Raw genomic sequence first — 24,383 nt, forward strand, 5'->3', positions numbered from 1 at the left:
AGAGTTCACAAGGCAGAGAATTTGGATCTATTTTGTGTTGTGGTAGAATTGACCGTTGGATGAAACAATCTTATGACCCCTGATTCATTCTCTTACCTCGCTCTTCTCAATAATCTAGAGACCTTATAATAAGATACGGTGAATCATATCTTTGGTTATATCAAAATAACAGTTAATGGTTTTAAAAATATTAAATGGTTAATTGATATAGGATTGGTGAGTGCTGAAGGCTTTACCCTTCTCTTCTCCTTGGTCAGATGATCAATAACATACATCGGTCAGCATTATCGGCAGTTGCGATTCTAACCCATAATAAGAAGAAGTTGAGAAAAGCGAAAAACAAATAAAAACAAAAAGACTTATCACATGTTTTTTAAAAAAAAACACTTTTATCCAAAAAAAATTCCGTTGGTTCACCACTTTTTGAAAGAGATAAGAAGTAGAAGTTGCGAAAATGTATCTCTTGCAGACAGCGATGAAAGCGACAGCGATATCCTGGGCACACTCAATATTCTGATACTTATTGTTTTTTCATCTCCTGAATAATTCAATCACAGGTTTGGTTTCGTCTTGTCTTTTTTTTTTTCTCCACCTCATTATCGAATCCGTCAACTTCATAGGTAGTGCCAATTTCAGATCAAGCATAAGCCTGCGCTCTTGATCTCTCATTTTGGGCGGAGAGTTCTGTCTCTCTGCTGTGTCTTATACCCCCTTTCCACATTCTTGTTTTCGTTCGTTTTGTATTTCTTGTTGTGATTTTATTTATTTGGAGGGGGTGGGGGGGGGGAGCAATGGACCTTTAAAGGGGGAGGGGAAGGGGGGGGGTCCTTAGCAGTTAACAGGTAGGGAGACAGTTAAACATAATATAGCTTCTTTTTTCTTATATTTGTTTTTATTTATGCCCCCTTGTAGATCATCTCTATCATGTGTACTATTACATTTTTCAGTATATAGTACTTTGTAGGGATTTGAGTGTGACATTCATAGTGGGTTCTTTTGCTTGTAACTGGTTGGGACTATGTCAGTCCCGTACACAGACTACTAGGAGTCCTGTATTATCTATGGTACCGTATAGGCATTGATTGCACGTACTTAGTGGAGTCTTCTACCTCCCATCCGGTCAGAGCTGTGTATACGAGACCGAAGTCGGCTTGGACGAATTCAATCCCTCAGGGGCGGGGAAATCGACTCCTCGAAACTGGGGGAGAAGTTGCCAGGCTTTTCCACCAGCAAGAGGAGACATTGGGTGGCAGCTAGTGACATCTATAGATGTCCTAGGTGGCAGCATGCTCACTTCATCAGTGGGGACCCGTTGTGGTCAAGAGCCCGAAACCGCAGAGCATCTAATTGAACGGTGCGTTGTGACGAAGCTTCCGGGCGGGTTTGCGATGGTACGTAAAGTAGGAGGACCTTTGCGTCCTGGATAGATCGTCATAACATAGTAGTGTGAGCACAATTAGAAGCTGCTCAACCTCCCATACCCAAAGTGGGTGAGAGGTCACTCGCTGTGTCTTCCATCCCTCATATCTATTTTCTTTTCTATGTTGCTCTCTGTCTTTGCTCTGGACTGAGGTTGCTTGTTTTCCCCCCCTGGTCATGGCTGGGATTCTTAGCTGGGAGCGAGGCAGTAAATGTATTATGATAATAGTGCCTTTTTGAAAGATTGAATTGTTTCCCTTGCAAATCATCTCCTTTATGTACTATTTATTATAGTTATTTGCTGTGTAAACATTTGAGTGTGTAGGGGGACTTTTGCTCGTACCTGAATGGGATTTTTAGGTAATATCAAAATGGGCTCATCGGTGGATTAGGCTACTCTATTTGAACCAGTCCCTTTTGTCTTGCCTTTTCTTTGATGCTTTGCATTTCAGATCAACAACGTATCTCTCTATTTTACACTTTTTACTGCGCTGAAATAGCCTTTTAAAAAGCCGTAAAATTCCTAAAACAAAAAAAGAAAGAAAAACAAAGCAACAAATAGATGGCCCGTAGAACCTTCTGTTCACTTTTCGACCAGTTCCCTTTGTCTTACATTTTATATGATGCTTTTAACTTTAGATCTGCATCCTTCCCCCTATCATTCTCCTTTAACTGGCACCGGGATGCCTCAAAAGTGTCCCAGCTCAGTAAAATTCCTAAAATCGAAACATTAAATAAAAAAGAAATTGATAATTCAGTGAATTCTATGTAAATATTTTTTTTTCTCTCTCGTTATCCTCTATATATCGATTCCATCAACTGAAATTTTTTTTTTTTTTTTTTAAGGGTTTCGCGATGCTCGCGACATCTTATTAAGGCCGTTTCAACGTCTGTAAAAATTATGATGATAGAATATCTAAAGTTAGGAATAACTATTGATAGTTCCCTCAATTTCTCTCAACATATTAATATAATATTTAAGAAAGTTGCCCAAATATTATACATTCTAACGAAATTGAGAACATTTCAAGTAGGGAAGAAAATTATGAAGAGTTTATGGCTCATTGATTAAAAGTGTAATTGCGTTTGGCTGCACTATGTGGTTTGGCGGATGCCCACTTATAAATCAAAAATGTCAAAATCTATCAAAGAGGCAGCAAAAGTAATAAACCATCCTCTTAATGGAGTAGAAAGAATTCATGGAACATTTTATACCATGAATTTAATCTTTTACCATCTGGGAGAATGTTTTGCCAGATTAAATGTAGAACTAACAAGTACAAATCAACGTTCGTTCCATCAGCAATAAAAAATGTTGAATATATTTCATATGGTACAGCAAAACCAATGACTGATGTGTTGACTGATTGACTGATTAATTTATTTAATGTAAGATTAATTGACAAATTGATAATGATGATAATATATGGTGTCGAATTGTCACAATTGTAACAATTGGAAAACGAAATGGATCTGTTTATGTTGTGTATATCGCAGGCATGAAAGAAGGAGAGGAAGAGAGAGAGAGATAGAGAGAGAGAGAGAGAGAGAGAGAGAGAGAGAGAGAGAGAATAAGTAGGAGTAAAATATCTGTTCAATGTTATAGTTATCATAAAACGTTGCAACACGTGTAACAAAATGACAAATTACCATACTTATGGACAATAAAGATCTATTATTATTATTATTATTATTATTATTATTATTATTATTATTATTATTATTATTATTATTATAAAAGATTTAGATCTAGCTCACACACACACACACACACACACACACATACACACAAACGCATGTGCACGCACAAACACACTCACAGTCTTTGTTCTGAATTGATTGTACGCCTTTCCCCCTGGTCCTGGGGCTTAGCTGAGAAAGAAAGTCAAAGGTATAAAACCTATTTTTAGGAGAGGGTATTTTTTTTTCTTCTTCTGAGTCATCTCACTGATATGTAAGATTGCAGTTACAATGTTTTGAATATATATTGTACTTCGTAAGCATGTGAGTGCATCCTTTATAACGAGATCCAGTCCCCTTTGTCCAACTTACTGTTTCTTTGGTGCTTTTAACTTCAGATATATACTTTTTCACTGAATTGACCTAATAGCAAGAGCCAAAAGAAAAAAAAATAACAAAAAGACCCCCCCCCCCGATTGATAAAGAAAAACAAAAAAACAAAAACAAAAACAAAAAACGCAAAAAATCACACACACACACACAAAACAACAACAAAAAATGACCCCCCTCCCCAAAAAAAAAAAAAAAAAAAAAAAAAAATATATATATATATATATATATATATATATATATATATATATATATATATATATATATATATATATATAAAACCACACAAACAAACAAACAAACAAACAAGCAAAAAAAAAAAAAAAAAAAAGAAACAGACAACAACAAAAAAATACCCCCCCCCCAACAACAAAAAAGAATTTAAAAAATAAACAAATAAACCCCACACACAAACCAGTCGTCTTTGTTTTAATTTCTCCTGGACACCTTTAATTACAAATATTTCACTATCCCATTATCTTCCTTTTTTATAATTACTGGCGTTGATATGACCTAAATGTACGCGATGAAAAACTCTTAAAGACAAAACAAACCCTCTCAGCAAAAGACTCCAGACAGGGCCCAGGCAAAAACCAAGTATTCTCATTCTAAAACAAGGATATAAAACTACGCCAAAAGGACAACAAATGATAAAGGGCACAAGGGGAATATTGTCTCACTCTAGAGAAATACGTATTCAAAATTTTGGCCAGAAAAAAATTCGTTCTTCAAACATCGATCAAATAAAATGACCCTCATCTTATCAAAAGCTCTCAAACCTGGGACTTATCTCGATATTTGGAGGACGAGGTTTCCAGACAAAATGTTAAATATGTGTTGTTGTTTTTTTGTTTGTTTTTTATTTTGTCTTTTCAGAGTATGGCAGGATATAGCAAGACTGTGGAGAGATCATGAGACAATTTGCTCAGGGACAAGGGGAAAGGAGGGGGGGGGGGGGGATGTCAACATTTTTCCTCAGAGGGAATCATCTAATTAAATTCTCTTTTGGGGTTTGTAATCGCCGCTGCAATGTTCTAGGATGGCAAACGTACTGTGCCATTAATATAACATTCTAATCGGCTATGTGGTCTTGTGGTATGACACTCCTCTTCAGACTGGATAGTTCAGTGTTCGAGTTCTGAGCCGTGCATAGTTGTGTCGCTGGAAAATGATCCTTACTCACATTCTCTCACTGTACTCAGGTGTAAAATGAGTACTTGTCTCTGTCCGAAAAAAATTGTTGTAACATTGCCTAACAGGCATCATGTATAGTCCAACATAATAAGTTTTGCTGTTGGCCAGGAAACCCTTTTAAAGCGCGTTGAGCACGTAAAGTGGATATTGTGCGATATTAAAATGCTCAAGTTACTCTCCTCACGATCAAACCCCAAGGTCTGCGATAAAAAAAAAAAATGCAAATCTTTTTGCAAGGATCTGTTGTCCACAAATCAAGGGATACTTTGTTAACTGTTGACACTCTGTTAACTGTTGAGCTGTTAATACGAGCAATGGTAAAAAATCTCAGGAACTCATGTATGGACATACGTTTTGGAAAGGCGATCTCCACCCAACCCACCACAGGACATAACTTTTATTATTGTAGAGAGTGTTTTATTTTGTGAGCTCCTCGTTATCTTTCTATCCTGGCGTGGATGAAGACTATGCTAGCTTTTCGGATGTCGAAATGACAAGTGGGAAAAGTTAAAGCTTCTAAACAATCCAAATCGTCGTCCTAACCTTCTTCTAATCGCCTTCTAACTTCAAACTCAACCTCTCTCCCTGCATGAATTAATTGTATTGAATCATTTTAAAAAAAAAAATCCACAGAAGTTGACTTCCGCCTCCCGACCGGAACGACAACAACATTTGCTTGCCCACATTTCCACCTTTAGAAAAAATTGAGACAAACGTGTTCTCACATTTGTTGCAATCTTTTCATTCAAATTTATAATATAGAGTACAATCTGAAACATGTCAGAGGGAAGTTCAGACGGAGACAGCTGGATTCCTCACAAGGAAAGACCCGAATGGAAAGATGTTGACCCAGTGCCACAAGACGACGGACCGAATCCAGTTGTGCAGATTGCCTACACTGATCAGTGTATGTATTCATCTCATCACCACAGTTTCAGTTAGGGGAAATGCATACATTGATTTTAACACCAAAAGAAAGCTTTATACCTGTTCTTTAAAGTAATACCAGAACCGTTCAGATACTGTGAAAAATAATGCAAGTGATCAAGTCAATCATTTGAGCAAATCAAGTTTTTAAATTTTGTAGATTAGATGGTTATTCAGAGTCGACCCTGGATAACCATGTGTACAGATATTTAGAGCCGAGTAGCCGATCGAATTATCGAGTTGAGTTCTTGCGAGATGAGTTTCTTTCAATTTACTACGGTTATTTTGTGACTTTGGCAATTTTAGTGCCAAATTCTTAAAACTTGGCGATTTTTCAACTTCAGTCGCTTATATTATAAATAGGTAGCGTCAATTGCCAAGGACCTTGACAATTGTCAAATCGTCAATTGCCAAGGACCGTGTCAGTTTATCAACTACGCATGTGTACTTTTAACTGCCACGGAGTACCTTTAGTGTCACGAAGTGATGCATTGCCACAGAGTGATGTTATGTATTAATAATATTAATATTAATTAATACTCTCTTTTACTCTTGTTTCTCTCTGTGTGTCATTTTCTCTTTTTTTCCTCTATTACACACACTCTCTCTCTCTCTCTCTCTGTCATTTTCTCTTTTCCCTCTCTGCCATTTTTTCCTCTGTGTATGTATTTCTCTGTCATTCCCCCCCCCCCCCTCTCTCTCTCTCTCTCTCTCTCTCTCTCTCTCTCTCTCTCTCTCTCTCTCATATTTCCTCTTTTTGTTACGGACCTTGCCAGTTGGTAGATCATCAACTATTTACTATTAATGCCACGGATTGATCTTGTTGCACAAATGTTTTACGTTAATTATTCCGTATTAAGACGATGTGCAGTATATTTCCTTTAAAATAAAGGAAATCTTATTTTTCTTTTTTAATCTAGGACATCTTGGCAGGGATTTGCCACCTCGTCCTTCTGTTTTTTTTCCCCCGCTGAATCCGAAATCAACAGTAATTTTTGTTTGATATTATTTTAAATCATCTTGGAATTCGTGAAAAGACATAAAAATTAAAAACAAATGCCAACAAGTGTGGACTTGATCCTTTCCACAACAAAGAAAAGAAAGTGACGGGGTTCGAGATTCGTATGCGCGCAAATCGAGGCTTGACTGAAATCACCACATGCAGCTGATTGAGGCCCGACTGAAATCACCACATGTGGCTGAAGAGTTCCAATTTGACTCCTTGGCAATTGATGAACCGTCAACTACCAAGGACTCACTCCTTGGCAATTGACACTTCCTTATAAATAAGAATCTTTAATCAATTGCAAAACATATTCCATCAACAAAGCAAATTTAAATTAGCTTATAAACAATCATTTCTTAAATCGATCAGCCTAACTTATTATCTCTATTACCAAATGATATCTATAAACATAATATGAAGATAGAAGGGTGGCTGAGAGAGAGAGAGAAGAGAGAGAGAGAGAGAGAGAGAGAGAGAGAGAGAGAGAGAGAGAGAGAGAGAGAGAGAGAATTAATGAATTGATTTTTTTAAAAAATTGTTTTATAATTAGACACAAGTTGTAATGAATTCTATTAACAAATTCAGAACAATCAAACAAAAACAAAACAAAACTTTAAAAGGAAGAAGAAACAAAAAGACACGCTTATAAACCTTATAAAATCGTCAAATGAATGTATTATCATGTTACAGCTAAAAAGTACACAAATATTTACACCCATTTGCTCCATCCCCTTCCCTTTCGATCATCTTCTCATTCAGGGCCACCATGTGTCTTGTGCTGCCTTTGACATTTGGCGCCAGCGTGTCTAGACTAACGTCATAAATAAAGGAGTGTCACCAAAATTCATGCAACTGAGCAGAGGTGTCAAAAAATGATAGAAGGCATATTATTGTTTTTTCCCCCCTGATCTACCACTGAGCAGAAAATGTTTGACATGACAAAAAACAACGGAACATTTATGAACAAATCCTAAAATCACAGAAATCCGCGGCATATTATAATCACTGGTCCCCACTATATTTTTAAAAATATTTCTTTTTTTTATTTTTTCAAAATCTCGACAATTTGCAAAAAATTGCAAATTTTGCGGCCGCCATGCAAATCACCGATGCAAAAAACTGCCATAAAAGAAGAGACAAGAAAATACCAAAAAGTAAAACGATTTTTTCCCGTAGGGTTAAACAGAGATGGGAGAGAAGAAAAAAAACCCCAGAAAAACCGTGTGGTTGGTAACTGGAAGTTCATCACTCATAGCTGTCTACAGTTATTCAGAGTCGACTCCCTGACTCTGAATAACTGTAGACAGTTATTCAGAGTCAACTGTCTACAGTTATTCAGAGTGGACTCCCCGACTCTGAATAACCGTAGACAGTTATTCAGAGTCGACTCTGAATAACCTCAGCCTAAATTTTTATCCGAACCAGCACTTCAACTTCACAACTGACTTCACTTTTCCAATGGCTAATTAATATTCGGCACCTGTCAAGAGGCTGGAATCAGACTATTTAATTGTAGTATTTAGATCACATTGTTTGTACGCACTTATGCCATGCTGTCTCAGTCTTAGTCTTTCTATTGATGAAAATTAACTTTTTTTTCTTTTCCCCAGTTAAAGATGTCTTTGACTATTTCCGAGCCATAGTTAAAAGCAATGAAAAAACAGAACGGGCTTTGAGCTTGACAAAAGAAGCTGCAGAGTTGAATCCAGCAAACTATTCAGTATGGTAATGACGCACTGTGTTAATTTTAATTTTAATTTTAATTATTGAATATTAACCCCCTACTTCTTTGCTCATTCTCTATTATAATTATAGTAGCAGTAGTACTCTTTGACTTTTGACACTGTGCATTTCTTCTGTGGATTATCTCCCCTTGTGACATTTTGGTTGTGAGTATATACTTAACTCACTGACTCCCACAGCTGAAACATTTCGTTTTTTAAAAAAAAGTTGACCTTTGACTCTTGACTGCCATGGCCGAACCCCCTCGGTTTCATATTTTTCTATTTTTTTCTACTTCTGACAGAACTGTATTGACCATGGCAGTTTGATGGTGAGGTGGTTCATTTTTTTATCTTTCATTTCATACCAAACATGATGGGGTACTTTTTAATGTTGAAATTGTTTCTAGCAGGCCAAAGTAATAGATAACCTGGTATTTTTTGTTTTAGTTTTCCAACATGATGAGAAACAAAAACAATTATTTGTAATTCTTGAGTGAAAAACTCAAAAAAAATGATTATCAAAAAATTATGAAACTACAATCCACTCCGGATAATCGCAGTACCTTAGGATCTGTGAAAATGTTGCGATTAACCGAAGTTGAATTTCCAGTCCACTATCGCAACATTTTACACATATATGGTAAACTCAAACCAGTTGTTGGAAACATTGTTTTTAGTTCACCACATACTGAGCAATATGATTGAAATAAAAACCATATGACAGCCCTGTTTATATTTTTTCTAGCAAAAGCAACATTGATGCAAGTCGACATTTATTCAGATTTGATTAACTTTCACTCTTTTTGTTCTCAACATTTTTAAGAGTCAAAAAGATTAGCCTTGATGAGAGACTATAAGCTCTCACCATACTCGTTGGTCACAAAGCACAATTGTCAATCCCAAAACCTGGCTGGGGTTCCTGACCTCCCATGCCCATAGTGGGCAGGGAGGTACTTACTTTGACTTCTATCATCCTATATCTGTTTTCTAACTTGCTTTCTATCTTTGTCTTGGAATGAGATTACTTTTTGTCCTAATTAATGTCAACAGATGACATCACGAACCCATACTGCAAAGCCCCATCCTCTTTTGTCTATATGATAGAGTGGTGACATACTAATGTAGCATCAAATCCCGCTCACTCTCGATTTTTTAACCTGTCACGATTTCTTCCACGATGAAAGTTAATCATGATATTTTGTTTGATTGATTTCTTGAATATACCACTTGTTGAGGGCGAAAATTTGTTGAGATTAACCGAAGTTTGTTGCAATTAACCAGTGAAATGTTGCGATTAACCAAAAGTGAACTGTACTTGTTTTTGCTTTAGTTATTATGATGGTGATTCTTTTCTGTTAAAAGGACATAAGTTTTTCCAGTTTTTAGTTAGAACAGTGGTCCAAGGCAGTGTTGACTCCAATTCAAATTTTTTTTATTGCATAAAATTGCCTCCTTTTTAAAATATTACTGTTCTTGTTACCTACATACATGTTTTGTGTTGCTTGAATCTGGAAAAAATATTAATAATAATTACATTGTACCATCCACTTCAGGCATTACAGAAGGAACATACTTCAAGAGTTAAATAAAGATCTCCAGGAGGAGCTGAATTACATCTCACATGTCATTGAAGACAATCCTAAAAATTATCAAGTGTGGTGAGTTATTTGAAAAGGTTAATATATAATCATGTGCAAAATTAAGTTCACACTTATTTCCTATTATATTTTGGACCCAATCCAATCTAATTACGTTGTGTTATATATCATTTGAAAAGTTTATAAATTGCCTTTTTAATTAATATAATTATTTTTCTATCTTTCTATTTTATCAAAAGATCCAATGCTTAGAGTTTTAACAAAATTTCGTTTATGCAAAACTGCGCGGGTAAGTATTTTAGGGAAAGCAATGCTGAAAGCAACTGGAGACACTAAAATGAGAGGATTTTTATACCAGTTTACGAATTCAATAACCTTTAAATAAACTTGAATTAACATGGTTTGATTTAAAAAAAAAAAATAACATTATCAATATTTTTTCTTTAATATTAAGTATTTTTTTGCTAACAAAAACCATACCTGGACCAAGTGTTGAGAAGCGACTTTTCTTTTAGAATTTCATCTTTAATTTTATTGGGCTAGAATATTCCTAAAATTCTTTTGAAATTTGTTTTGAAATGATTCCTGTTCAATTAAAGTGTCCGCATTCTTTTTTGGTATTTTAAGTGCAACTCCATCTTTATGCTGGTCATCTGATCTAACTGAGCAAACTATAATGTCTCCATTTCCCATCAGTTTCCTCACCGCCCCAGTCTTGTGAGATTCAAATATCCCAAGAAAACCTCTAATTTGTATTGATATAGATTGAAATAATGTTCTGACATTCCAAATCGCAATATTGGTCTTATGTTTTGGTGACTAGCTGTCAGGTTGAAAGAGTCCTTTTGGCTTTGGCCTCCTGCTGTCATCAAACCAGTGACCTGGCCAGCTACCCTGCTGTTAACAATTTTGGATTTGTTCTTAAAGGATATTTCTGTAACACTATAAGATCCATTGGTGGGTGATGTGACATATACTAAACAAAATGCATCTTAGAAGGACATTTAAACACTTTTTTGAGGATGGAGGGGAAAAGTCTTGAAACGATGGGCCATATATTTGTTTGTTTAAAGGGCTAACATAAGGCCCATGCTGCGTAGTGTAAATTACATGTTATATCAATTTTTGGGTAGGTATTTAATTTGATATTTCCCTTATTTATCATCACTTTGCTCTACCATGAGTAGAAACCATTGTCCTTCAAATTGTGAATGCCTCTCTTTCTTATCCGAAAACATATTAGTAAATAATATGTAAATGAGGACCAAAAGAAATATCAGAAAACCATAAGTTTCACTGATTTGTCATTGGTTACAATGTCAGCTTTAGGTTAACCACTTGTGTCCTGAGTTAAAATTTTAAAGTGCATCAAAATGAGGAATTAGAATGGTGTAAAGTCTGGATAAAATATCAATTTGATTTAAAAAGTCAAAGTGACACACCTCTTGTCAGGAAGTGAGAGAACTATTGAACGAACATTAAAATGGAAAGAAAATATTTACAACAGTTTTTTGAATAAGTCTGGATGTGGTTTCTCATAAGAAATTTTCTCTTGATTTGTATCATTTAACGGATAATTTTCTCCTCAATACCACTAATGTTGCTTCAAACGTCCAGTAAGATGGTCAAGGCAGCCATCTTGTAAATGAGAAAAAACTGTCAGTTGTTTTAATTAGTAAACAACTGAAAAAATAAATGTTAAAGACAGAAGATGAATTTGTCCGCATCACACTCATGCCGTTAACTCAGAAAGAGATCTTTTACTTGTTCTCAAATGCTTGATATTTGTTTGCTGATGAAAACATTTTCTTCCCACAGATTTGTTATCACATAAATTGCTTAAATTGCAAAATAGTAAATTGTTGTTACTTATTTTTATATATCAAATATTTTAATAGCAAGTTTAGAAACCTGTGAATCAATATCAAAACTGAGATAATGATAGTTGACTCTCATTGATTCAAAAGGTTAAGGCTTTCTACTTTATTGTTTAGGAGCCAATTTCATTGTTCATTAAAAATCAGTTTTACCGATTCTGCCTGGAATGGTCCATAATAGAATTCTCACTCCTCCATTAAATTTGTCCTCATCCTCTATAGGCATCACAGACGAGTTCTGGTTGAATGGTTGAAGGACCCGTCCAAAGAATTGCCCTTTACAGAGAAGATCTTGAGAGAGGATGCTAAAAATTATCATGCATGGCAACACAGGTGGGTGTTTTGATTTGCGGTGTTGTATAATGAAGTCATTTTCAAAAATGGGAATTTCCAACCAAAGCCAAGTCTGGATGCCGTGAATAGAGTTATGGAAAATTTGTCATTGCTAACTTTTTACTCTCCTTTAAAAAATAAAACCAACCAAAAAAAACCCAAAAAAACCTCAATCACTAGGGAGTTGAAAAGTATTATGGAATGCTTAATCCACATTAGTTTACATCAAGTTTGAACATTTTTAAAATTACCAGAACCACATTGTCCATAGATTCACCTCTTTGTAGATAGCTGCTCAATTTTTTTTTTGTCTGTTATTCTTTGAATTTTAAATATGATTTTGGAGTGGATATGTAGGATGGGGGTGGGGATGGATGTCGAGAATTTTAGACAAAAACATTACATTCAATAGTTACATTAGTTTGACATTTTCACGACCTTGCATTTATTTTTAATTTTGTTTAATATTTGGTGATTGGTGACAGACAGGGGGGTATTCAACCTTTTTCATTATGGGATAAAGAGCTGGCATTTGTGGACAAATTAAACTGTTAGAATATAGTTGGACATTCATTTAATATCCTCATGATGTTTTATTATTGTCAATTTTATTATGTATTTAATGACAGACAATGGTGTATTCAACACTTTTCATTATGGGATAAAGAGCTGGAATTTGTGGACAAATTGCTTCACGAAGATTTACGGAACAATTCTGCCTGGAACCAACGCCATTTCATCATTAAGAATACTACAAATTACAAAGATGAAGTCATTGACAGAGAACTGAAGTGAGAATTAAGTTGTTTGTTTTTAAACAAATTTCTTTCCTAATTGGTTGAAATATTTACAAATTACAACTCTTTCACTTGGAAAGTAATCCTTCAGGTCTTAAACTTATCTGAGTTTATGAAGCGTTTAAATGGACAATATCAGCTATAGTATGTCTGATGAATTAGTTTTTGCACCATGTATCTTGAAATATTTTTCTTCTTTCTTATATAGATATAATACACATGCATATACATATATATTTAAAAAAATTTTTTTGCTGGCTCCTGCAGACTGTCCCGGAATTTCAAGTTTTGTTCCAGAAATTTGAAGAAAAATAAACAGAAGTTTACCTTTGTTCTGGAAATGAAAATGAACACTATATTACAACCTCTGGAATTAAAAATTTAATGAAATCGTGAAACACTAAGTGTTTAGATTAGGGAATACCTTTGTTATTAATTAGAGAAATAAGTTTGGATCGAGTTTAATTATAAGCATGTGATATGAGTATTATACCAAAGGGGCTGCTAAGTAAACGAATTTGTTCACATCAGGGTGATGGAAATTAAATAAAATTTGCCCACATTGTAGTGATCTGGGTTAATTTGTGATTCAAATAGGCATGACTTAGCTTTGATGTCAGACTTAGAATGTTAGAATTTGGAATTAGCATTATTTTGCAGGACTGATGTTAAGTTGTTTACAATCAGTTTAGTTAAAACAATGCCAATCAGACTTGTTTCAGCTATTTTGCCTTTTAATGTCATTAGACAAATACATTTTTTGATAGTTTTCCATTGATTTCAAAACAAAATATCTTGATACTCCATCTATCATTTTCCACAAGGTACACACAAGGATATATTCAAAAAGCCCCAAACAATGAAAGTGCGTGGAATTACATGAAAGGGTATGTAGTCTTTTTCTGTGAGAGTCACCATTGTTTGTCCACATCATGTATGTTGGTTGTTTCGCTGACTGTATTCGATATATGAGCAAAGAAAAGTAAATGAAACATGTGGAAGATGAGGATTTAATTTACTGAAATACTTGTGTTTTAGTAAGATATTTAAACATTTTAAATTGCATTTTACTCAGGAATAATTGTTTGTAGATTTGCACCAACTTCAGAGATTCAAAATTTATTTCACCGTCTAACTCCTGTCAGGCACAACACATGTGATGTGTTTCTAACTTTTAATATACTGTGCATTTTTTAATTATTTTTTTTCTTGTTATTTCTTTTTTTTCTTTTCTTTCTTTCCTTCCTTTAATTCGATGTTTTTGAAAATTTCTTAGTTGTCGTTAAAAGACATGATGCCGATAAGACACTTGTGATCGATTAGAGACATTGAGACAGTAAAATAAAATTATGTCCCGTTACCTCCATCTGTGACAATGATGGATTTTTAACTGTGCAATTTTACTTAATTGAGTAAACAAGTGGGTTACAAAAATCATTTAATGTATAAATGAGTGGATTGTGGGTGAAATTAAAAACAAAAAAAAACATCTAAACAAAATCCCCACTTACGCAGTTAACTGTTGATTGATGATCTTTGGCCATCACATCACCTGTCTTTGCCATGATGCTTCAGAATGGAATTGCTGTTGAACTCATGAAAGTCAACCCTCCCCATGATTTATTGATTTTTGTAAAAGTCATTGTTCTACCCCTTATATTGGAAAACCCTATCATTTTTTAGGAAAGATGTAATATTTGAATAATGATTTAGACCCATTGAATAAAAAATTTATTCAATGATTGCATAACATTTTCATTTAATCTATTGGCTTAAACATAGAATTTAAAATGACGGCTGTAAACATAGAATTTAAAATGACACCTGTAAACATAGAATTTAAAATAACAGCTGTAAACATAGAATTTAAAATGACAGCTGTAAACATAGAATTTAAAATGACAGCTGTAAACATAGAATTTAAAATGACAGCTGTAAACATAGAATTTAAAATGACAGCTGTAAACATAGAATTTAAAATGACGGCTGTAAACATAGAATTTAAAATGACGGCTGTAAACGTAGAATTTAAAATGACGGCTGATTGGTCGTCTGAAATAATCTTGTAGTGCATATGAATACAATTCCAACATTTTACATTTTTGGGGGGTCAAATCGTCGTTCAAGCAGATGGGGGGAAACACAAATTGTGAATCGAGGTACTACTACCATGCAACCAACACCATTTAAATTATCATCACTAGCGCTACTACTCTGACCATCATCACCACATCGAAATCATTACTACTACTTTAACAACCACCACCACCATTTCATGGTGACTAAATCCATTATAACAACAACCAACACCACATCATCATCACAACCATCACTACTACAACTACCACCATATCATCATCATTACCACCACAACTATAGCCACCACCACCTTATCATCATAACCACCGAAGTTACTAACTACTGTATCATTATAATTTTTTATTTTACATTTTAAAAGGCACTACTTGGTTTTGGAGCTTAACATAATTTGAAAAAAAGAGGGATTTGGGATGATATTTGACATTGTAATTGTATTATATACGTACTATCATCTTGTATAGGATTTTGTATGTGGAAATTTCCTGTTTCAGCATTGAAATTCCTGTGAGCCTACATCTCTGATGTAGCAGAACAATAAAAATTCTAACCTTTGAAATTTATTTTGGATAGGTGAATTCATGAAATATTTACAAAAATTAAAGTTTTGTCTCATGATAAGAATGGATGTTGGTACAGTCCTAGTAGTATTGAATTACATAATATTTCATTACAAGGCCTAGGATATTATATGTTGATTTTGCATTAGGTTTGAGTTTGATCGATAGACCCCTTAGGTTGACTGATGGGCTGGTTTTGCCTTGCTGGCTTTTTGTTTTGCTAGCTCAGTCCCGACAGACTTTTCATTTTTTCCAGCTTTGACCATGTCGCCGGGAAACAAAAAACTTTTTGCTTCTTCCGTTTTCTGGAATATTGAGAGTAATAGATTCAATTTATATCCTCACAATATCATCATAACTTTATCATTGTTCTTTTTATTTTATATATATATATTTTTTTCTGTTTGTCTGTTAAAAATTATTTTTTTGTTCGTCCTGCTCTCATATATCTTGCAATTAGCAATAGTCACGAGCGGTGTTCAAATTGCATTATTCATGCAACTGGATTTGTAAACGCAACTGTTATTTTGGGAGGAGGAGAGGGGGAAAGATGAATGGGGATATATATACTTTAGGTTTGTCACTATTTTCTGACAGGCTCCGTTTTTTTTTTTTTAAGGTCGCACCCTATTATTTTTTAAAGTATCGGTTGGCATATTGTATATTATTCCCATGGCTTAAAAGTAAATCCAGGTAATATATTGCATAATTAGTTCATGTAAATGCTCGCATCAAGAATGGCTTTGACATAAATATGAATTACTGGTTTAAAAAATTTTTTTTTATGATTTGATTTTTTTTTTTGGTTAATCACCATCCCATAATGATTTTGTTTTCATTTATTTCCACCTCTCTTCTTTTTTTTTCAGCATATTGCTGGATCACAAACTTTGTGATTTCCCATCCGTCCATGACTTTTGTCAGACTTTGTATGCCAAAGACATCAGATCCCCTTTCCTGATTGGCTGCTTGGTGGATTGGTATGAGGAAAATTTAGAGGATGGCGTAGAGAAGGAGGAAAATCTCAGGAAAGCGATACAAGTAATAGGAATCATGAGGCTTTATTCTTTACTCTTTTTTTTTTTTTCGAGCCTCGCTCGGCGCATAGTTGAGTCCTTGGAAAAGGCTCTTTACTCACATTCTCTCACCATACTCAAGTGTAAAATGAGTACCTGGTCGTTGACAGCGTTGTCTCTGTCCGAAAAAATTGTAATATTGCCTTACAGGCATCATGTCCCGTCTTACATGTTGCATGTTAATGTTGGCCAGGGACCACTTGTAAAGTGCTTTGAACACTTTTAGTGGATATTGCGCTATATAAAAGCTCCATTTAAAAAATATTTTTTGTATCCAAAATTATTGAGATTTCCCATTTCCACCACTCTTCACAGGGTTGCCAATTTTCCGTATATATTTACGGAATTCAGTATATTATAAACCCTCAGCGTATTTACCAATCGCCTGCTAAACTGAAAAATAAAGTAAATACATAATGTCTTTTTACTGGAGTTAAGCACCCATAAAGGGGTCGGCCGATGTGTTCAAAAAATTTTTTTGCTTCCCGAGGTGGCAACCCTGCAGATACATTAAACTGCAGAATGTTTTAGTGTTTTGGCATTATGAAAATCTTTTTTATCATCAATTATTATCATCATCATCATCATTGGCACCACCAACACAACTTCGTTTTGAGTTCTTAGATTGTTTGAAAAATATCTGATTTGAGTGTCACCCATTACATTTTGTCAAAATACAGGCACTTTGACAAAGACGAGTAAAAATTCTTTGCATAGGGCCAAACTCGTTAAAGATAATAGTTTGTAATATAGTGAATAATTGAAAAAGAATGTCTTAGTTCTTCCAAATGACTTAATATTTTTATTGATTTGTATAGAATGTTGCATATAAAATTATCTTTTTATCGCAATTACACTTTTTTTCTTTTCTTTTTGTTCCAGCTTTGCAACGAATTGGCAGATCGATATGACACCATTCGAAAGGAGTATTGGCAATACGTCTCTCGTTCTTTGGAATCAAACTATGGGAAGGAATCATCCAGTGGAGATGTGTAGTGACTTGTATAATTGACAGACTTAGGATATATTATTATTTTTCTCTGGCATGAATGAGATTGAGACGGTGTGTGGTTATGACTGAATGGAACGGAAAAATTATGGTTGAGTGCATGGTAGATGGTTGTGTTAACACATTTTAATTGGTGGATACTTAACATGCGCTTTAACATTTTGCTGTTTCTATGGCGCTTATATAGAGGCAAAACCAAGAAAAAACAATTGCAGGTATATTTATTTTCATTTAGTTTCAATTAAGTTGAAATATTTAAAAAAAACGTATTTCCCCATATTGAAACTGAAATTTGCATACTGTGTATACTCTGAAAGACTTGGTTCGAGACGAGTTATTTAATGTTCTTTAACATGACTTTCAACTTTAATTGTTTATGTATTTCTCCATTTCAAATTTGGTTAGTTAAATCCTACTCTTTATAACTTGTGTTCCTCAATGTCTTCAGTTTCTTTGTAACTGATTATTGAATGTTCCAAATATATAAAATCCTCAGGACAGAATGGATAGTATTTTGAATTATTAAACTCATGGAGAGAAGTTCTTCAACTTTAAGATTTTTTTGAATTTTTATTATTCATTTTTTTTATTACCAGTATTATCTTTTTGGTCATGTTTTATTTTGAGGGTTTTTAGTAATTTGCTAGTTATAACTTTAGTCTAAATTATAAATGCAAGGTGATGGGTATTTTGGCCTATGGTATTCATCAGACTATTCAAGTATTAGTAATTAGATTCAATAGTCACGCAGCCCGGCAACGGCGGCCATCTTGGTTCTAAACAAAGAAAATCATTACTTTTTATTCTTCATGCTGGCTAGAACTTTTCATTCCCTTTTCATATGCCTTTTGATCAGAATGTGTAAAAGTCAAAACATGATCAAATTTATGTGTTTTTTTTTTCCTTTGGATACGTTTTTATGCTCGCCGGAGAAATATTTCATAGGATAGGCTAGTACTACTAGTAAAGAGAAGAAGAAACGACATCACTATCGGATCGTACACCCATGCGAACATCATAGGTATATGATTCAAGGAGCTCCTTGAATCATATACCTATGATGTTCGCATGGGTGTACGATCCGATAGTGATGTCGTTTCTTCTTCTCTTTACTAGTAGTACTAGCCTATCCTGCTTCTTTGGTTTGTGATTGTATTTTTGACAGGGGATATTTTTTTTTCTGTAAATCTTCTGCCTGTTTGTTCTTGGTTATTTATAATTTAGCTTATGATATCTTTAGGTTATGATTTTGATTTACATTTGTACTATTTTTGTTAGATTGCTTGTTTTTTTGTTTCAGCGGTCTCTCATATAACCTCAATTGTGTTGGAAGAGACCTAAAGCAACAAACAAACAAAAAAAAAAAAAATTTCATACAGGCGTCCGCCATTGTTCCGATAGTTTAGAGTCAGTGTTACTAAGTTACCATGCGTCATTAGGAAGGAAGTGACGTTACGACTATTGAATTCTATTCCCCTTCGTCCTGGCCCCAGACATTGAGAATTTAAAAAATTTTTGGACAAAGTCCTGGGTTTGAGCCCGATTCTCAGATACTTTCGTTTTTTTCTCTGTCAGGATTATTACCAACCTCCCAATTTGCTCCCTTAAGACATAATGGGTGATTCCGGTTAACATCAGACGTTTGTGTGATGGATTATCTATATTCCTTCATGGAATGCCGTGGCAATGACAGAAGAGATCTTTGCATTCATTTTGCATTAGAGTACATTATTCTATATAATCGTCATTTATACTTGGAATGATGGATCAGTCCGACATTATTCAGTTGTCTGAGTGGGGTCCTTTGATCTCCCATGGTGGGCAGGAAGTCACTTGCTTTGTCTTCTACCCCCTTATATGTTTTCTGAGTTGCTTTCTGTCTTTATCTTGGAATGGGATTACTTGACTTTGGCCCTTTCCGGAGTCCTTGGCTGTGAGGGAGAGTCAATTATATAGTGTTCATCTTTTCTTTGCAAATCATGTCTCTGTTGTATTGCAGTGATGAGACTTTTGGATGATCTCAAACTAAGTATATTGATGGTATCCTCTTGGAATCTATATCTTTTCCTTATATGAACCTTTGCCTTACTTTTTCTTGGTGCTTTCATTATTAGACTATCCTATTTTCTTCCTTTTTCATCTAAAATGCCCTAAAACAAAACAAATATTCAGTTGACATCTTGAGCTTTAAACGTGGAGCTAACAGGGCTGATTTCATTAATTTTTTAAATCCCAGAGAATAGTAAGTGTTGTTACACTATCTTCTTAAGAAGCTAGTCTCATCGTAGTTACTAATCGTACAGTGAGTCAACTTAAAATTGGTTCTGACAACTGTAGGGTTAAAGTTGATTTTAGAATCTCTGGAACACTTGCTATCGCATCAAATATGCCTTCAATTAAGAACAGAAAAATTTCTTTGGAAAAAAATATAGGCAAAATTGCTGTTTCTATTATTGTTTTCTTTATCAAATTATCATTTTGCTTCTAGGCATCTGAGTTTTTTTTGTTGTTGTTTTTTTTGTTTTTTTTTAAATTTTACCCAATGATACTCAATTATTCGACAACCCATATTATCTTCTGTTTTTAAACTGTTTTTCTGGGTGGGGTTCCTGACCTCCCATAGTGGGCAGGGGGGTAGATACTGTGTCTTCTATCCCCTTGTAACTGTTTTCCAACATGCTTTCTGTCTTTGTCTTGGAATGAGATTACTTGGTTTTGTCCTGGCCCTGGCCGGAGTCCTAGCTGGGAGGGAAACAGTCAAATGCATAGTTATTGTTTTGGGAGATGATATTTTTTTCCTTGTAAATCATCTCTCTGTTATGTATTATTATATTTGTCATTTTCAATGTATAATGTAAGCATTTCAGTGTATTCCTCTTTGTTGGATTTTGTGCTTGTGTCCGGATGAGACTTATAGGTGATCTCAAACTATGTACATTGGTGGTATGCTCTTGGAATCTACATCCCCAGTTCCCCTATGTCTTTTTCTTGGGTAATTGTAATTCTAGAACTTTTTACTATCCTATTTTCTTCCTTTTTACTGGCGCTGATATGACCTAAATGTGTTGCAAGCGCTGTTAAACCCTTAGAAACAAACAAACAAACTGTTTTTATTCATCTTCTTACCGCAATTCCCACTTGTTATTTCAAATAAGCTTTTTATTTTATTGGTCTCTTTTTTTTTTCTTTTTTTTTTTTTTAATTGCTTGAATGTGTCATTTATCATAAATAACAAAGATAGTTCCTTTCCACCCAAGGCTATTTATTTGAAAAATTAATTAAAAAAAAAAACAAACTGCAGGGTTGTTATTTATATATATTTTAAAGTCATTATATTTTTGAATGGATGCTCATGTTATAAATTATAGAAATGTCAAGATGTAATAATTACATATTAATCATAATGGTATTGAAATTTGTCTATGCAGCTTTGATATCCAAAACTAGCTTAGGTACAATTTTGTACCAATTGTATGTTTATGGTGGTTTAGCTGTTTTGATATTCCAGTATAATTTATTATTATTTATTTCACCAGTGCTGGTACACCCGAGCAGACTTTCCTCGATCATACAGAATTTATGAACAAGTTCTGATTTTCTGATTGTCTTAATAGCTCAAATGTTAGATCTTAAAGCCCTTGATTCCCTTAAAGATTTATTTTATTTATTTATTTTCATTCTGATTAGGGAGATAGATTATCTAATGTGGTGGAAAATACAATAGACAAAAGTTCAAACATTACTGTGGGTTGAAGTACGACAGAAACATAACTACTTTTTTTCTCTCATTCTTTTGTAATCATTCCATCCCTTTCTTGAATATATTTTTCTTTATTTTGATGTATGGACATCTCAGCTATTTGTTACCTTATCGTTCTGGGTGGGTTTTTTTTTGTCCTCCCATAGTGGGCAGGAGGTCACTTACTGTGTCTCCTATCCACTAGCCCTATATCTGTTTTCTGTCTTTGTATTGGGATGAGATGACGTGGTATTGTCCTGGCCCTGGCCAGAGTCCTTGGCTGGGAGGGAAATATCTCATATGTATCAGTTATTATTTTGAGAGATGATATTTTTTTTCTTGCAACTCATCTCTCTGTTATGTACTGTTTGGCTTAGTTTGTAAATATTGGAGTGTATTCCTCTTAGTGAGATCTTGTGCCTATGTCTGGATGAGACTTCTCTATCTCTATTTGAACCAATCCCGCAGAGAGGCACTAACTGTGTCTTCCATCCCTCTATATCTGTTTTCCAACTTGCTTTCTGCCTTTGTCTTGGAATGAGATTACTTGGTTTTGTCCTGGCCCTGGCTGAGAGGGAGACAGTCAAATATTTAGTTAGTTTTAGGAGATGATATTTTTTTCCTTAGGGCCATCTCGGGGGACAGGTCTCTCTCTACGGTTCGTCTCCAAGTCTCCTTGGGGCGGCCTTGCTTCCTCTTTCCTTGGGGTGTCCATCGCAGAACCTTCCTTATCAGTGTTTCATCGGGTCTGCGACAGACATGCCCCAACCATTGCCATCTTCTCCTTTTAATGAGACTCTCCAGAGACTCCACTTCTGCTCTCTGCTCTCGCTCTCAGGTCCTCATTTGAGATTGTGTTTAGCCAGAATATCTTGAAGATTTGTCGTAAACATTTGTTTTGGAATACTTCAAGTTTTTGGATGATACTCTCATGGAATCTACATCTATTCCCCATTTATACCATTCTCCTTTGTCTTTCATTTTCTTGGGTCTTTAATTGTAATTCTAAAACTTTTATACCTACAATCCCATTTTCTTCCTTTTTACTGGCGCTGATATGACCTAAATGTGTCAGTGCATGACATAATCAGTCGGAAGGTGAAAATTTTGGATGTTTTTTTTTGTTTTTTTTGTTTTTCATTTTCTGAAATAATATGCTCCTGAGAGCATTTTAATGTTTATAATGTGAAGGAAATCGGGTGATTTTTCATGAAGTTATGATCAGATGTATGGAAAAGGTATCCGGCAACTTTTCTCAGATTTCATACTTTTTCATCTTGACTAGCTATAAAAAATATTTAGAAGTGAAATTAAGTTTAGATATTTCCCGAAGATGTACAAAAAGGGTTGATTCAATCATATGCCAGGAAATCATTTTGGATAAAAAACTAACTTGTCAATATCTCAGTTCAAAACTTTTCATCATCCGACTGATTATGTCATCCACTGTAACAAATGTGTCGCAAGCACTGTAAAACCCTTAAATTAAAGTTTAAAAAACATCAAACACACAGGGACGAAATCCCTTAATTTCCTCACTTTCATCCGTATAATGCCCTTTAAAAGACTTCATTGATTGACATTATTTTGTAGTGGAATACTTGCCTCTGGTTCACCTTTATTTCTTGTTTCTGAACATTGACATGGCAGTGATGTCAGTATCTATCCTTCATTGTAGTTACTTTAATGTAGGACTATAATATCAACATATCAACCTATTGCATGTTTTCTTTGCAAAAGTCTGGAAGACATTGTCCTTAATGACTCTTTGTTGAATGAGATATGCTGATGACTTAGTTATATCGACACTGGACTGGTAAAAGTCACATTGCCATTGGGTCCAAAAAAAATAAATTTAATTCAATGTTTTTTTCTAAAAGACAGAGGTTTATGCAAAACCTGAAATAACTTACACTACGAAGAGGAGAGTTTGAAGTGAAATTGTCATTACTTTTTTTATCTCCCTTCCTAGACGAGATTATACTTGTACATACAATTAAAAGGTTAAGTCTTGTGTAGCTGATGTAATATTATTGGTACCCATTGACAATCTTTTTCTTTCATAGAAATTAAAGGGAATTTATTATATAATGTTTTATGACTTGTTTTAAATGTTAAATCCATTTTAACTATTTTCATCGTCTTTCGACCAATCTCCCAGATCTTTATGTTATGAAATCTTTCCTATGTGTATAATTTTTGTATATTATATTATTTTATCTGTTTAATAAATTCTAAAGGTTAATTTGCTATCTTATCTAGATTATAGTTTGATTTCATTGAAAAATGCTGTCCTGGGTGAGGTTCCCGACCTCCCATAGTGGGCAGGGAGGTATTGTGTCTTCTATCCCCCTATACAGTAGAACTCGGAAATAACGAGTTCGACGGGTCCACTCCTGATTACTCGCTATTTCCGAGTTCTCGCTATTCCCGACTTGCCAGGAAAGGTCACTCGGCCGTACAAAAATATGGAAAGACAACGTGTGTGTGTGTGTGTGTGTGTGTGCCGCGCGTGCGTGCAAATGACTATGTGTGGATAAAGTGGGGTGAGGGCGGGGTTGAACACGTCGTCGTTAACTACGTAATGATGGTCACAGGTTGAAGTTGATCCACCCCTTCCATTTCCATCAAGATTTCGTGTGTGTGTGTGTGTGTGTGCGTGTGTGTGCGAATGTTTGTATGCACTAGGCATGTTTGATGAGGTAAGCAAGCGCATCACTCAATCACTGACCCACTGAAATGATGGTTCCACGCTCCCCTCTCTCGCTGATCGTGTCGTTCGTTAACGAATGCGACTCGCTGATCGATGCTGCGAAGTGAGGCATGTTGACATGGCTGTGAATAATTGACCCCCACGCGCACACAAACACACACACCCAACCCCCACCCAAATTTGTTTCGCCTACTATGTACTCTAGACTAGGCTACTATGTAATATTACTCGTAACGAAAAATAC

At 34.8% G+C, this 24,383-nt stretch overlaps 1 protein-coding gene across 2 annotated transcripts; it reads left to right on the forward strand.

Annotated features, from left to right (window-relative positions):
• The first annotated feature begins 5,315 nt into the window (after nucleotides 1-5,315).
• LOC144966463 (protein farnesyltransferase/geranylgeranyltransferase type-1 subunit alpha-like) lies at nucleotides 5,316-23,671 on the forward strand. Of its 2 annotated transcripts, XR_013644223.1 has the most exons (9): nucleotides 5,316-5,590; nucleotides 8,227-8,341; nucleotides 9,894-9,998; nucleotides 12,038-12,148; nucleotides 12,778-12,939; nucleotides 13,770-13,832; nucleotides 16,472-16,643; nucleotides 17,561-18,608; nucleotides 18,807-23,671. XR_013644223.1 is itself a non-coding variant. In XM_078903028.1 (8 exons), the coding sequence occupies exons 1-8, from the start codon at nucleotides 5,461-5,463 to the stop codon at nucleotides 17,672-17,674; spliced, it is 972 nt and encodes a 323-aa protein (XP_078759154.1). In that variant the 5' UTR covers nucleotides 5,322-5,460; the 3' UTR covers nucleotides 17,675-23,671. The 2 variants fall into 2 exon arrangements, 1 of the variants encoding a protein (XP_078759154.1); XM_078903028.1 differs by having other exon boundaries at nucleotides 5,322-5,590; nucleotides 17,561-23,671.
• The last annotated feature ends 712 nt before the right edge of the window (nucleotides 23,672-24,383 follow it).

The sequence above is a fragment of the Berghia stephanieae genome, chromosome 2 (genome assembly GCF_034508935.2).
Source record: "Berghia stephanieae isolate SIO BIC M18660-M18661 chromosome 2, UCSD_Bste_1.3, whole genome shotgun sequence".
Classification (NCBI taxonomy): domain Eukaryota; kingdom Metazoa; phylum Mollusca; class Gastropoda; order Nudibranchia; family Aeolidiidae; genus Berghia; species Berghia stephanieae.

Coding starts and splice junctions, on each gene's coding strand:
- LOC144966463 (XM_078903028.1), top strand. CDS start 5,461: ATGTCAGAGGGAAGTTCAGACGGAGACAGCTGGATTCCTCACAAGGAA. Junction 5,591..8,226: donor GATTGCCTACACTGATCAGT/GTATGTATTCAT, acceptor TCTTTTCCCCAG/TTAAAGATGTCTTTGACTAT. Junction 12,149..12,777: donor TATCATGCATGGCAACACAG/GTGGGTGTTTTG, acceptor ATTTAATGACAG/ACAATGGTGTATTCAACACT.